This window comes from Pelophylax lessonae (genome assembly GCF_965119305.1).
Source record: "Pelophylax lessonae genome assembly, chromosome: 6".
Taxonomy (NCBI): domain Eukaryota; kingdom Metazoa; phylum Chordata; class Amphibia; order Anura; family Ranidae; genus Pelophylax; species Pelophylax lessonae.
The window spans coordinates 242,800,872-242,814,102 of NC_138773.1; the positions used below are offsets into that span (position 1 = coordinate 242,800,872).

Below are 13,231 nucleotides of genomic sequence, written 5' to 3' on the forward strand. Positions count from 1 at the left end.
CTCCGGCCCCCCTAGTGCTCTTCTATCATGTCCTCAGTCTCTGAGCATCTCCTGTATCATGTCTGTAGTCTGACCATCTACTGTACCATGTCTGCAGTCTCTGACCATCTACTGTATCATGTCCTCAGTCTCTGACCATCTCCTGTATCATGTCCTCAGTCTCTGACCATCTCCTGTATCATGTCCTCAGTCTCTGACCATCTCCTGTATCATGTCTGCAGTCTCTGACCATCTACTGTATCATGTCCTCAGTATCTGACCATCTACTGTATCATGTCCTCAGTATCTGACCATCTCCTGTATCATGTCTGCAGTCTCTGGCCATCTCCTGTATCATGTCTGCAGTCTCTGGCCATCTCCTGTATCATGTCTGCAGTCTCTGGCCATCTTCTGTATCATGTCTGCAGTCTCTGACCATCTCCTGTATCCTGTCTGCAGTCTCTGACCATCTACTTATCCTGTCTGCAGTCTCTGACCATCTACTGTATCACATCTGCAGTCTCTGACCATCTACTGTATCACGTCTGCAGTCTCTGACCATCTACTGTATCACGTCCTCAGTCTCTGACCATCTACTGTATCATGTCTGCAGTCTCTGACCATCTCCTGTATCATGGCCTCAGTCTCTGACCATCTCCTGTATCATGTCTGTAGTCTCTGAATATCTCCTTTAGCAAGTCTCCAATCTCTTACTCAAACTTAAACACATTGCTAATAATATTAGCTATCTATGCTGAAGGTAGGACTGTGCAGGGGAGGCAGAGAGTGCAAAAGGGGAAACAAGGGGCACTGTGATGGGGGGCTGTGAAATTTGTGCAAAAAATATTCTTGAAAACATTACAAATTTTTGTGGGTGTTTTTACATTTTAAAGTTGGGGGGGGGTTGCCAGATATAGGATCCGCCCCGGGTGCCAAATGCTCTAGGTACGCCACTGGCCACAGGGACTCACCACCAACCGACTCAGGTACAGAGCAGACAGCCAAGCTGCACGCCGTGCGGCGATCAGAGAGAGAGAGAGAGAGAGAGAGAGAGTGTTCAGGAAAGAACACTAGAGGTCCACTACCCAATCACCGCCACATTAGGCTACAAAAACATGGTTGCCGCTTAGATGAGTGGAAAACTACAAGAAAATAGCCGCCAGACTACACAAACATGGCTGTCTATATACACAGCAGCCATCCACGACCAAATGGTGGCTACAGGCGGCTCCCAGGACCCCCAGAGGACCCTCAGAAATGAATGGTCACAGTAAGGCAAGAAAAATTGGCCCGCGTGAATTTACATGAGGCGAGTACTAGTGGCTGGAAATAAATTGCAAAAACAGATGAATAAAAATTAGTAGGCTTTTATTGCAGTAGATGAAAATAAATAAGAGTAAAAATTACATCATGTACTAGATTACATAAGAAATAACCCATTGACTGAAGTATAAAACAATGTACAGCGTAAATAATAGTATATCACATAAAAAATATATATACACATCGTAATAATACAACTTGATTTCAAGGATAACCTTAATGACATTTAATACTTCCATGACAAATGAGTATGATGCATCCTAATAATAAGGCTTACAGAAATATCCCCTAAATGTTCACCGTTCAGAACATATTTACTTTAGTAGCAGACGGTGACGTCACCGACACATGCGCACTGAGCTCTCAATGGAAGGCATGCTAAGAGCCCACCAAGATATATAAAACGATAAAGAGAGTCAGCAACTCTGGCATTCATGTTAAAGTCTTTATTGGCTACAAATCTAACAAATTTTGGCGAGTAGCCCTAATCATACCATCTCCATTCAAACAGCTGTGGCCCGTGAACCCGGAAGGAAGACTGGGTGAGGATGGAAGCCTTCCTTTTATTTTATTTTTTTTTTTAGTGTGTAGTTTACTACCACTTTAAATCAGAATTTAAGTGTATCTGAGCACCACAAATTAAAAACACAGCCTAATTCATTCTTAATTATCAAAGCAAACTCATCCATCTATGTCTCCATGATTTACTTTGTAAAGAAATAACTTAGAAAAACACCCCCTTAGCATTTATGACCATGGCATTCTTGAATAAGTACATATGATTTATGTAGAATTTACATCCTGGAATCCATCTGCCCTTAGTTCAGGCAGGCAGGCAGGCAGGCGGGAGGGTGTGCTTAGCTGAGAAAGGCCGTCCTCCCAACCAAGGAAAACAAAAATGCCCATGTTATGTAGGACATACTTTTGGCCTAGGCCAGCAACCAGAAAGAAACTGATTTAAAAAAAAAAAAAAAGTAGTTTAAATCAAGTAAATAAAATAGTAAATAGGATATACCTAGTTCTTCTATTACTGCCTAGTCGCAGGCTGAGGGACAGACAAGACCTGTATGTTACTTAACTACAGCTGATAGAAATCCGGTCCTCTGAAAACCTTAGAACTGGAAGAAATGAAATTAAAGTGGATGTAAACCCTCACATATACCCAGTGAAGTAAACCGCCTCAGATAATACACAGAGATGAGACAAATCTCCCTACGTAGGTTTTACATGTATATGTGCTGACTTCAGATTTCTATATTTTTTGGAAAGTGCACATTGTGTTACAAATTTTTCTTCCTGTTTCAGCAGTGGGACGGGAGTCGAGGCATACGCTGTGTGTGAGCTGATTGGAGGAAAGGCACACACCCCTCACCGCCACAAAGGCAGAGGAACGAAGAAACTTGCAGAGTTGTGCTGTGAACAGACAAGCTCTCTGCCATTTTGGTGCAAATGCAATGCAATTTCAGCGATAGTTTGTGTGGCTTAAATCACATAGCACAGACATTGCATGTGATCTGCACAGCAATGCAGTGCGAATCACATGCGATGTCTGGCATCGCACTAGTGTGAACCGGCCTTTAGGGCTTTGGAGAGAGATAGGTAAATACAGATATATGTGCCCAGGTCAGATTTCATGAATTAGGATTTACATCCACTTTAAATACAAATGCTGTATTGGTTAAAACTTTTGTTTATGTACATTTTTATCTATATATAAATTAGCCGTTTGCCTGATTCAGCTTTAAAATGAATCATTCTGATCTTTACATAATCCTGGTGTTATATAGTTAGTCTGGCTGAAAAAAAAAAAAAAAAAAAAAAAAAAAAAGACTAGTACATCTAGTTCAATCAATAATATTTAATGTTAAGTGTTAATTTGCTCTTTTTTGTGTGTTTTTTTTTTTTACCGTTCAATACTTTCTGGATAGCAATTTAGGCTAAAACTTCAATATCTGGGTTTCCAATTAATACATTCTCATACCTTCAGACCCCATAATGAAATGGTATATATCCGGCCCTGTGGACATTCTTGGTCCCTGGCAGCTTTTTTCCACAACGCCTTTTGGTGTAACCACTTTTAAGTGCACAACCTGCAACGCATAAAAATAAGATACTACATTAAAAATCATGCTGTAATAGAATAAACTGCTAGATTTTTCATCACAGCCTCCATCTTTGGGGTACCTTATCACTAAGCTGGACAGATATATGCAGAATTCAGAAAGCCTTCTGTACAATGTGGGTTACATCATGCCCTTTTAGGCTACATTCAGACCTTTCTTGTGCGTTACTGCATGGCCAACGCACCACAACACAGGTTTTAATGTACCTGCACCATTTTTTTTTTTTTTTTTCACGGCACTACACCACTAAGCACAGATAGTTCACGCCTGTGTGTTGTGATGTGTTAAGCTACTGCATTGTGTGCTAGTTAGGTGCATATGTGAAAATCAGAGATGTATAGTAACGAAATAGAACTACTTCACTACTGTACTTAAGTACTAAAAGGCGGTATCTGTACTTTACTAGGAGTATCAGTATATTTTTTCTCCTACTTCCACTTTTACTTCAGTACATATTTTCGATGAGTTTAATACTTTTACTCCGATATTTTTTTTTATGTGCTGCATAGTTACTCGTTACAATTATAAAAATGTTACGAATCATTCCATTCCAAACCCGCACCGCTGCTGACTTTTTTTTTTTACTCGAGTCTCACTGTCTCTGACACTCACAATCCCTGACCAGATGCGATGGCTCAGGGGCAGAGCCTCGCCGCCTCTGCCCTCCCTCGGCTCGGCCCGAGTCACGCCTCCCGCTCGGCTCTCAAGTGAAGTGGTGGTGGCGTGAGAGGAGAGACAACTGCCTGCGGAGTGATCTCTCTGGGCCCTGGCTGGGGGAGGGACTGAGTTAATAAAGTCTAGACTACTAGACTGTCTCTGGGCACTGTGCAGCGTGGCCGCCCAGTGCGGGAGAACTGGATGGAGGTAGGAAATATTCTTCTTTCAGCAGAGGGGACTGGACTGGGGACTGTGGAGAGAGAGGCTGGAGGACTCGAGACAGCCTAAGGTAGGAGACGCAAGAACTGTGTTGAAGTCAAGTCACTCACTAAGGGGATCGGATCTATTCAATGGGGGGGGGGGGACCCTGGCCTGCTCTAAGGGGGATCCTAAATGGGAGGGGGGCCCTGGCCTTTTGACTACTTTCTTTAATAACTACATAACACAATACTTGTACTTTTACTTTCAGTACTTGAGTAGTAAATTTTAAAATAAACTACTTGCAATACTTAAGTACGAAAAATGTTGAATACTTTAGTACTTCTACTCAAGTGTGGTGCTTAAAGAGCACTTCACTTCTACTCAAGTCACTTTTTTGATAGAGCACTTGTACTTTTACTCAAGTCTGGGTCTCTAGTACTTTATACATCTCTGGTGAAAATGTATACCACATCCGGCTGCCATAGCAGCTTAAGTAGGGGGGAGAATTCAAAAAGACTAAAAACACAGCTCAACTGCCTGTTACCATGTGACCAGCTGTGTTCAATCACAGCTGGTCACATAGTAAATAGGAAGTGCCGTTGATCGGCTTTCCTCAGTTCGCGCCTGACAGGCAGGAGTAGGGGAGAGTCGATCGGCGGCTCTCCTGATGGGGGGGGGGGTCTGTGCTGGTAATCAGAGCATTGATTACCAGTGTAGACCCTTGGGGATGCCACTAGAGCCACCAGGGATTGCCCACGTATGGCCACCAGGGATGCCCACCCATGGCCACCAGGGATGCCAATCAGGGCTCAGTGACCCTTTCAGTGCCCTCCTCATCAGAGCTGCCCATGAATGCCATCTAACAGTGCCACCCACCAGTGCCCATTATTGCCCATCAGAGCCCACCAGTGCCGCCTATCAGTGCCACTTATCAGTGCCCATCAGTGCTGCATATTAGTGCCACCCCATCAGTGCTGGTCAGTGCGGCATCATCAGTGCAGGGAAAAAAAAGTATCTACTTACAAAATTTTACAACAAACAAAAAATTCCTTTTTTTTTTATCAAACTTTTTTTTTTTTTTTAAAGAAAGTTCTATTTGTGGGGAAAAAAAAATTAAATAAAATTTGGTTTAGGTACAGTGTTGCATGACTGCAATAATAATTCAAAATGCAACAGCGCTAAAAGCTGAAAACTGGCCTGGGCAGAAAGTGCCTGGTATTGAAGTGGTTAAACAGTTTTATATATATATATATATATATATATTTTTTTTTTTTTTTTACTGATTATTGGTTTTCGGGCCAAGTGCATCCTGCATTTTCGGTACCAATATTTCCATTTGGTGCATCTCCAACCATAATATATGGTACATGCATTTATGTGTAGTGGTGCCTCTTATTTTAAATGGCACCCTGATGCATTAAGGCAGGTGTCTCCAAACTTTCTAAACAAGGGGCCAATTTACTGTCTATTAGACTATAGGGGGCCACACTGTGGCCGGTGGGAGAAGAAAATGTCCTGGCATCAGTCAGAGTAAACAATGCCCCATCACTGGTTTCAATGGGAGGAATAGTGCCCCATCATTGTTGTCAGTGGGAGGAATAGTGCCTCATCATTGGTGTCAATGGGAGGAGTAGCGCTCCAGTCAATTTTTGGTGTCAGTGGAAATAATTGTGCCACCATTGTTGGTGTCAGGAGGAATAGTATCCCTAGGACCAGATAAAGGTAAGCAAAGGGCCGCATCTGGCACCCGGCCACAGTTTGCAGACCACTGCAGTAAGTCAATACAAACGCATTGCAGTGTGCCACAACCCACCATATTTATTGAGGTGTGTTACATTACAAATTTGTGTCACATCTGATTTTTTTGGACCAAGCGGTTCTAATGCATAGGTTTCTTAATCATGTGTTTAGCAGTTCAGCTTTAAAACTGGAGGCTCAACCATCACCTCTTTAAACTAGGTGCCTCAAACAATCAAGAGACACTGTTCCTGCTACATGAGCAGAAGTCTGTTACTTAGCCATTTATCTGAAAACTATTTACTACCCAACAGATCAAAGAATGGCAAAACAGGCAAGAGACAGTTAAAGCATTTCATTTTAAAGAGCTCTTCTCCAGCATCCTCAATCATTGCTGCCAATTAAAACACCTCTTCCCCCAGGAGGCACAACAATTGATTACTCATTTTTAAACTTCCCTAAATGAGTACCTCCTTTCGGGGAAGACAACCAGATACAAGGGACTTGAATCCTCAATACATTTATCAGTGCCTACACAATGACTTGCAGAGATTGTAAAGAGGAGGTCTGGTGTTTTGGGACACCAACAAATACATCATCTCGGTGGTTTATCCAGGCAGACACACTGTAATCAAAGATTTTCATTATGAAAATAGTTTCTAAATTATGATCAAAAATGATCTGTAAAAGAATATAAAAAAATAATCTACTACACATTTTTGCTCACAGCAACCACATCCTCTATTCTATTTTTCATGAGGTAATAAAGAAAGAAAAGGAATCGGGCTGGCTGCAAGGAATTTTTCCTTCACACAGCGTAATTAAGTACATTTAATTTACTTCAATTGTATATAAACCTTAGCTATTTTCAAGATGTTTGGCTTCACACTTTAGCGCATACAGTTTTTTAGGCAAATTTGTGAATCTGTGGCAAGGTTTATTACTTGGAAGCTCATTTACGCTTGCTTCAAAACAGGGCTTCAGACACGCTTGTTAAAGGCGCTCTTAACACCAGTCAAAGCCCCCGTCACTAAAGAAAATGGTTAGCTTAAAGTCCTGTTTACACCTTGCATTTGCTTTGCTAACATTTTACCCCATGTCGCTTTAAAGCATCTTCAAAGCCTCCATAAAAGTCTATGAAGCACCCGCAGCTTTTGAGAGACTTTAATTCAGCTTTAGCTTCCCTTTATTTTGGAGAAATTGCAGGTATGAGATATACACACACACACAGCATCTGCAAAGTTTCAACAAAGCATCATCAAAGCACCGCCGAAGCATGTTGAAGCAGTAGGCACTTTAATGTGCGTTGAAGCCAAAGCAAGTGTAAATGAGCCCTTACAGTGAGCTGGATGGGATGGACTTGTTTGTCTTTTTTCAACCTAACTATGTAACAATAACTACACTTGTTTAAGGCTGACAAAGGTAGGCCACTGCAATGGTACACGGTATAGTCTGCTAAAAAACAGAGGGCACACCGGCCTAGCGCATTACCTCAAATAAAATGGCTTTATTAAAAGTGCAGATATATACTAACAAACGAAGATGGCATAAAGGCATATCAATCAATATTGTTGCAGCATCTGGATAGTCGCCTCACAGATATGAAGTCTTTGCCAGTGACTAAAGCCAGTCGCTGCAAAGACTTCATATCTGTGAGATGACTATCCAGATGCTGCAACAATATTGATTGATATGCCTTTATGTCATTTTCGTTTGTGCGTATATATCTGCACTTACTTTTAATAAAGCCATTTTATTTGCAGTAATGCGCTAGGCCAGAGCGCCCTCTGTTTTTTCTTGTTCTTAGTATATCCGGATATACCCAGTTTTGGAAGGGCAGCAAGGCGAGAGCCTTCCTGGTTGATCAGAATTTAAGCCCTGAGGGTCTCTTTGTGTGAGGCCCACTTTCAAGCGCAGGAAAGTGGAGTGTTGGTTTGGATAATGTATAGTCTGTGGTCAGCCGGCTGTGTGAGCTCCTTCATTTCACTGCTGGCTGTTTTATCAGATAGGCAGCCCAATAGCCAACTAAAGGGAGTGCACACGGCAGGCTTACAATATGATCTACATTGTATCATTGCCTGCCCACTCCCTGTAGAATTTTCATAACCATCTAGGTATTAAGACAGAACAGCGCTATGTCATTATGTTAGAAGCATTATACCTGCAAGGTGCCAGCCTAAAGTGCTCTAGTAGGACTTCTTTTCTAAATAAAGATAAAAGAAAAAAAAAAAGGGGGAAATGAAAAAAAGAAAGAAGTCAATAGTAGGGACTGTCGTTTTTTTAGGGCCGATACCAGTTTTCTGGCCACCCTTCAGGCCGATAGCAGATATTCGGTGTCGATACTCTGCACATTTAAAGTTTTTATTTTTACACTGTCCTTTTTAATTTTTTTTTTTTTATCTCTTTTATTGCTGTCGCAAGGAATGTAAACATCCCTTGTGACAGGAATAGGCAGTAACAGGTACTCTTTATGGAGGGATCTATAAGACCCCAAACCCCTGCTCTGCACAAGCATTCAAAGCGCCAAGTGTGGCTGTTTTGAATACGGTAATTTTTTTTCAAATCTGGCACCTTTAAGGTTTCAGTAACTAGAAGTGATGTCATGACATCGCTTCCAGGTTACTACATCGGAGACCCGATCAAAGCAGATTCTGGCTTTGCTCTGGTCTTCGGCCAGCCTCACTTGCTGGTTGGTCGCTCGGGCCTCCAGGTGGGACGGGAGACCTGGGCAGGGCAGCGGAAGGTCACCAGGGGGATATCGCTGTTAATATCATCTAAACTTGCAGTTTAGGAGATATTTACTGTAAACTGCGTTGATTAGGTAAATCGGTGCATGAGCTCTGAAGGAACAGCCGCTCGTGCCGTTACCTTATCGTGGCTCTGGCCAATTACAGCGCCGGAACCCGTGAACCCCCGAAAAAAAACACCAGGGAAGAGGTCGGCCGTGTCAGGGGAGCGCAGGTGCTGCTGCGGGACTTCATTCTAAGGCAAGTATTTCTTGCATACTAGCTCATTATGCCTTTATGTTGCACGTTTTTTGTTTTTCTTCATGGGGGGTTTCCAACCTCTTTAAAGTCTATTTTCTGCCAATTCAAGACTATTCTAATTAGGACGTGGCACTTTTTAACATTTTAGGTCCACAGTACCACCCTGCGTTGACACCGAACTAGTCTTTTCGGATACAATTATAAAATAGTTGCACGTCTTTGGGCCCTTTCACACGGGCGCTCCGTATGTCCGCAAATCATCCTATTTTTTTGTGGATGATTTGCGGACATAATGTAAGTCTATGGCATTGCTGATGTCAGCGGAATACCATCCGCTGACATCTGATTTTCTTCCTGTCAGTTCTGTTCCGTTTTTTGGAACTGAACAAAACCCTATTTTTGTTCCGTCCTAAAAACGGAAAGGAAGGAAAATCGGATGTCAGCGGTGTCATCCGCTGACATCCGCAAACCCCCATAGACATGCATTATGTCCGCATATCATCCGCAAACGGATGGGATGATATGCGGGCATACGGAGCGGATGACAGAAATGTCATCCGCTCCGTGGAAAAAAAAAAAAAAGGACCGCAGCGGAGCTCTCACACGGAGCGGCCGTGTGAAAGAGCCCTTACAGTTTGGTTAAGCCAAAGACAGGAAGAAATGGAAAGTAGACTGCGCTCTTACATATAAAATATTGTGCAAAAAATTTCTACTATCCAATCCTAATTAAAGTGCTTAGTGCAAATAAATATATATAAATATTTTGTAATGTAAGAAATACAACTTCATCTGTCTCCTCTGCCTGCTATAAGGACAATCATATACCTTGCACCACCATACCATATAATGGCGAAACCGTTAATGACTTCAATATTTTGCAAAACAGGTTCCATTTTTACAGGAATCGTATCGCAAGTCTTCCAAATATTCAGCGCTGCTATCTGCAATTATGCATGTCGTTTACTCTGATGCAGTTTTGTCATTGCTATGAAATATAGAAAAATATTTCTTTACTATAAAAAGGTATTCATTTAATCATTTTACAATGCAGTACTGCACTGCTGGGCTGCATATACTTCCATGGACTTGTCATACATTAATCCCTGAGCCAATGTAAGGTACAGCCCATGAAGTGGCGTTGGTGGAGTAATACACTTAGCCAGCTCAACACAGGGAGATGTAAACACTACCATGGCATTTCTGTAGTGACACGTGATCAGAATTGTGTATAAATTCTTTCTTGTAAGCATTAAGAGATAAAAAACATTTTATTGTGATTTCAGTTGCACTTTAAAGCATGGTATAAACATTTTATTGAATGCATAAAAGGTTCCTAAAGACACCACTCATTTGTCTCAATATACTGTACATACAGCATTCAACCAAACAAGCGAATATTTTTTTTCTTAATCAAATCCTCACCTGTACAGCGGAAGGTCTACAAATGTTATACTATATTGAACTTCTAAGTCACTTGAGGTTTACAAACATACAACCAAAGCAGTTTACGCAGCTATATTTGGTGGGCCATTCTTAACAGCCAAGATGCAGGTAAAATGAAAAATGATGGGAGACATGACAAAACCCTTCGAGAGCAACTTAACCGAGTAAAGTGCTGCTGTGGTCTAATGCATCTGACTCCACAGTATGCCCTTATGTCCTCAGCTTCTTGGAAAGCCGATAAAACAATACGTGGTGTGGAGGCAATGCATACATCTTCAAACACAACAGGACATCTGAGAGATTGAAGTATGCAAATATAAAACGCTTTACTTTACACAGCTAAATGTTATTTGTACGCATTGATTACAATCTAATTTGTAAACGTCATAAATAAAAGTCCGGGTATATCTCATTAACCTGGAGATGTGTGCATGTAGCCTATGTTAGTCTATGAAGATGCAGAGGCTGTATGAACATCGTCGAAGGTTCAGGCGTGCAGGCGCATGGCCTCAAACTCAGCCACATAAAACAAACTGCTCATCCACACTGTACAGGTCAGCTTCTGTGTGACTGAGCCCTTAATTATACATTTTTTTTTTTTATTATTATTTTTATTTAATTTATTTTTTTCTGCCCTGTTGGAGGGTTTTGGTGTTTCACTTTGGAGACAGACAAAAAGATTGAGGACACAGCCCTCAGTCTGTTTCTTTGCACAGCAGAATGAATGAATGAACAGAAGCACTCTGTACACAGGCTTCCTGTTAATTCACAAACAGGATTCATAGTAAACACTTTTCAGTTATGAATGAACACAGGAGAGACTGGTTCCAATGATTCACTGTGTTTTTTTCAGGAAAGGAATGGGTGATGACATTTACCAACCCCAGCTCTCCATCCTGAAAACCCAATCCCCTATGTGCCTGCAGCTGACAGCTGGCAGGAGGGAGAGGAGGAGAAGCCAGCAGTGCTACTGAATTTAAGTGATCATGGGTTTATATCAGAATGGGGAATGCAGTCAACATATGGTATACTGACCTAGCTAGCTGGAAACAGTTCTGTGCTGTTGTAGGACTCATATTGGTGGCAGTGAAAGGGTTCAAATCAAAATTTGGACACACTTATGGGTGAAGAGTACCTTTTGTATTGTTCAGCTTGCATTAAATTTCTCTTAACTTAATTAGAAAGTGAACACAATTACAATAGTGCCAAAAATGTGCTGTGTGAGATGGGAACGGCAAAATCTTAATAGATGATGGCCCAATGAAAGGTTAGTGCCCAACAGACAAGTTGAAGTTTAAGGTAGACCTATGATAAAAAAAAAAAAGAAACTTAAAGAAGTTCACTTTAAAAAATAAATAAAATAAATTCACATTATTTGTTTTAGGAGCCTGGAAAGCACTGCACCAGCGATCAGATCGCTGATGCCATGCAGATCTCCTGCAGACGGTCAATTTGAGCTGTCAGTCTGTACATGGTACAGCCAGGCAGTTTCACACTGACAGAAAGACTCAATAAACTAGCACAGCCCTGTAGTAGTTCAATGAAAACTACATGCTTACAGCCGCAAAGGATGTTGGGACTTGTAGTTCATTCATACATAGAACTCTGTGTATGAATGACGTGGCTGTGTGGACTGAGCCCCACACGACTGCACTGATTTCAAAAAGTAACAGCTAGTACGGAGAACTTCTCCTTGTATTGTGGTCACAGAAACACAAGGGGGAGCGACTGCAGCAGTGGGAACATGTTACTCCCTAAAAACAGGTGGAACATGGAACAAGTGAACTTTAATGATTACATTATTGTTCTGAGACAAAGTACTTTTTTTTTTTTTTTTTTTTGTGACAAATAAAATGGTGCACTAAAGCTTCCTCACTGAACCAAACGTCTAGGCAAAAATAACCTGGTTTACAGAAAAATACCATAGTTCCTTTTTAATGCAGACCTTCACCCTCCCCACGCACTGTCAATTAACATACCTTTTAAATACCTTTTTGAAAATACTTACCACACTTCCTGGATTCTCACCTAGATGAGAATAATGTTCTTGTTGACCACAGCCTCAGATATCAACGTCATGCATTCCAGGAGGCCTTTGATACTCTCTCGCCACAGAACCTCATCATGGGGGGCGGTTGTGTCCTTCCTGGTTTTTGCAGCCAGCCCCCTGATGAGGCTCCAAAGCACAAGGGCGTCAGATAAGGAGGAAAATTAGGGGGAGGGGTGGGGCAGGGGAGGTGAAGCTCTTCTAAGTGCACATCTGGACAAAGATTTTAGGATACTGGCACTGAAATCTAACATTTTATAAAAAGCTAATTATGTACTGTGATGGTACTCACCGTCACCGGGAGTGAAAGACAGATACTTAATGGTTTGGATTGCTTCAAAATGGGGTTTGTGTTTACTTAGGATAATGTGTTTTGAATTTCAATGTCAGAGACAGGCTCTCCCTATTGTTTGTGTATTGAGGTGAGATGTGTATTCTGTTAAGCCTGTCTGTTCCATTGTTATAAATGTTAATGAACTCCCATATTGTTCTGCCCAGATGGCTAGATAATTCGTTCAGGTTAAATCTATTTCTGTATTCAATTTCATCTGCATATGATAATGTAATCAGGCAACCCCTGACCTGTGTGTGGTAATCTGATCAGACGGGGGATGTGCTCATGTGTGTATAAATTGAGTGTGAAACTGTTCAATAAAGGAGAAGATTCCAGTACAAGCTAAATTGTCGGATAGCTTTGTATGGGGACGGCTCGAAAATTTGATATCTATGTTCAT

The 13,231-nt window shown here is 41.5% G+C and overlaps 1 protein-coding gene across 1 annotated transcript in view; it reads right to left on the reverse strand.

The window, feature by feature from the left end:
* The window catches only part of AGPS (alkylglycerone phosphate synthase), a 386,322-nt gene that overhangs the window by 225,415 nt on the left and 147,676 nt on the right, over positions 1-13,231 (reverse strand). Inside the window, exon 10 of the mRNA XM_082260060.1 lies at positions 3,284-3,392. Coding sequence (XP_082116186.1) covers positions 3,284-3,392 — 109 coding nt within the window. The remainder of the gene's footprint in view (positions 1-3,283; positions 3,393-13,231) is intronic.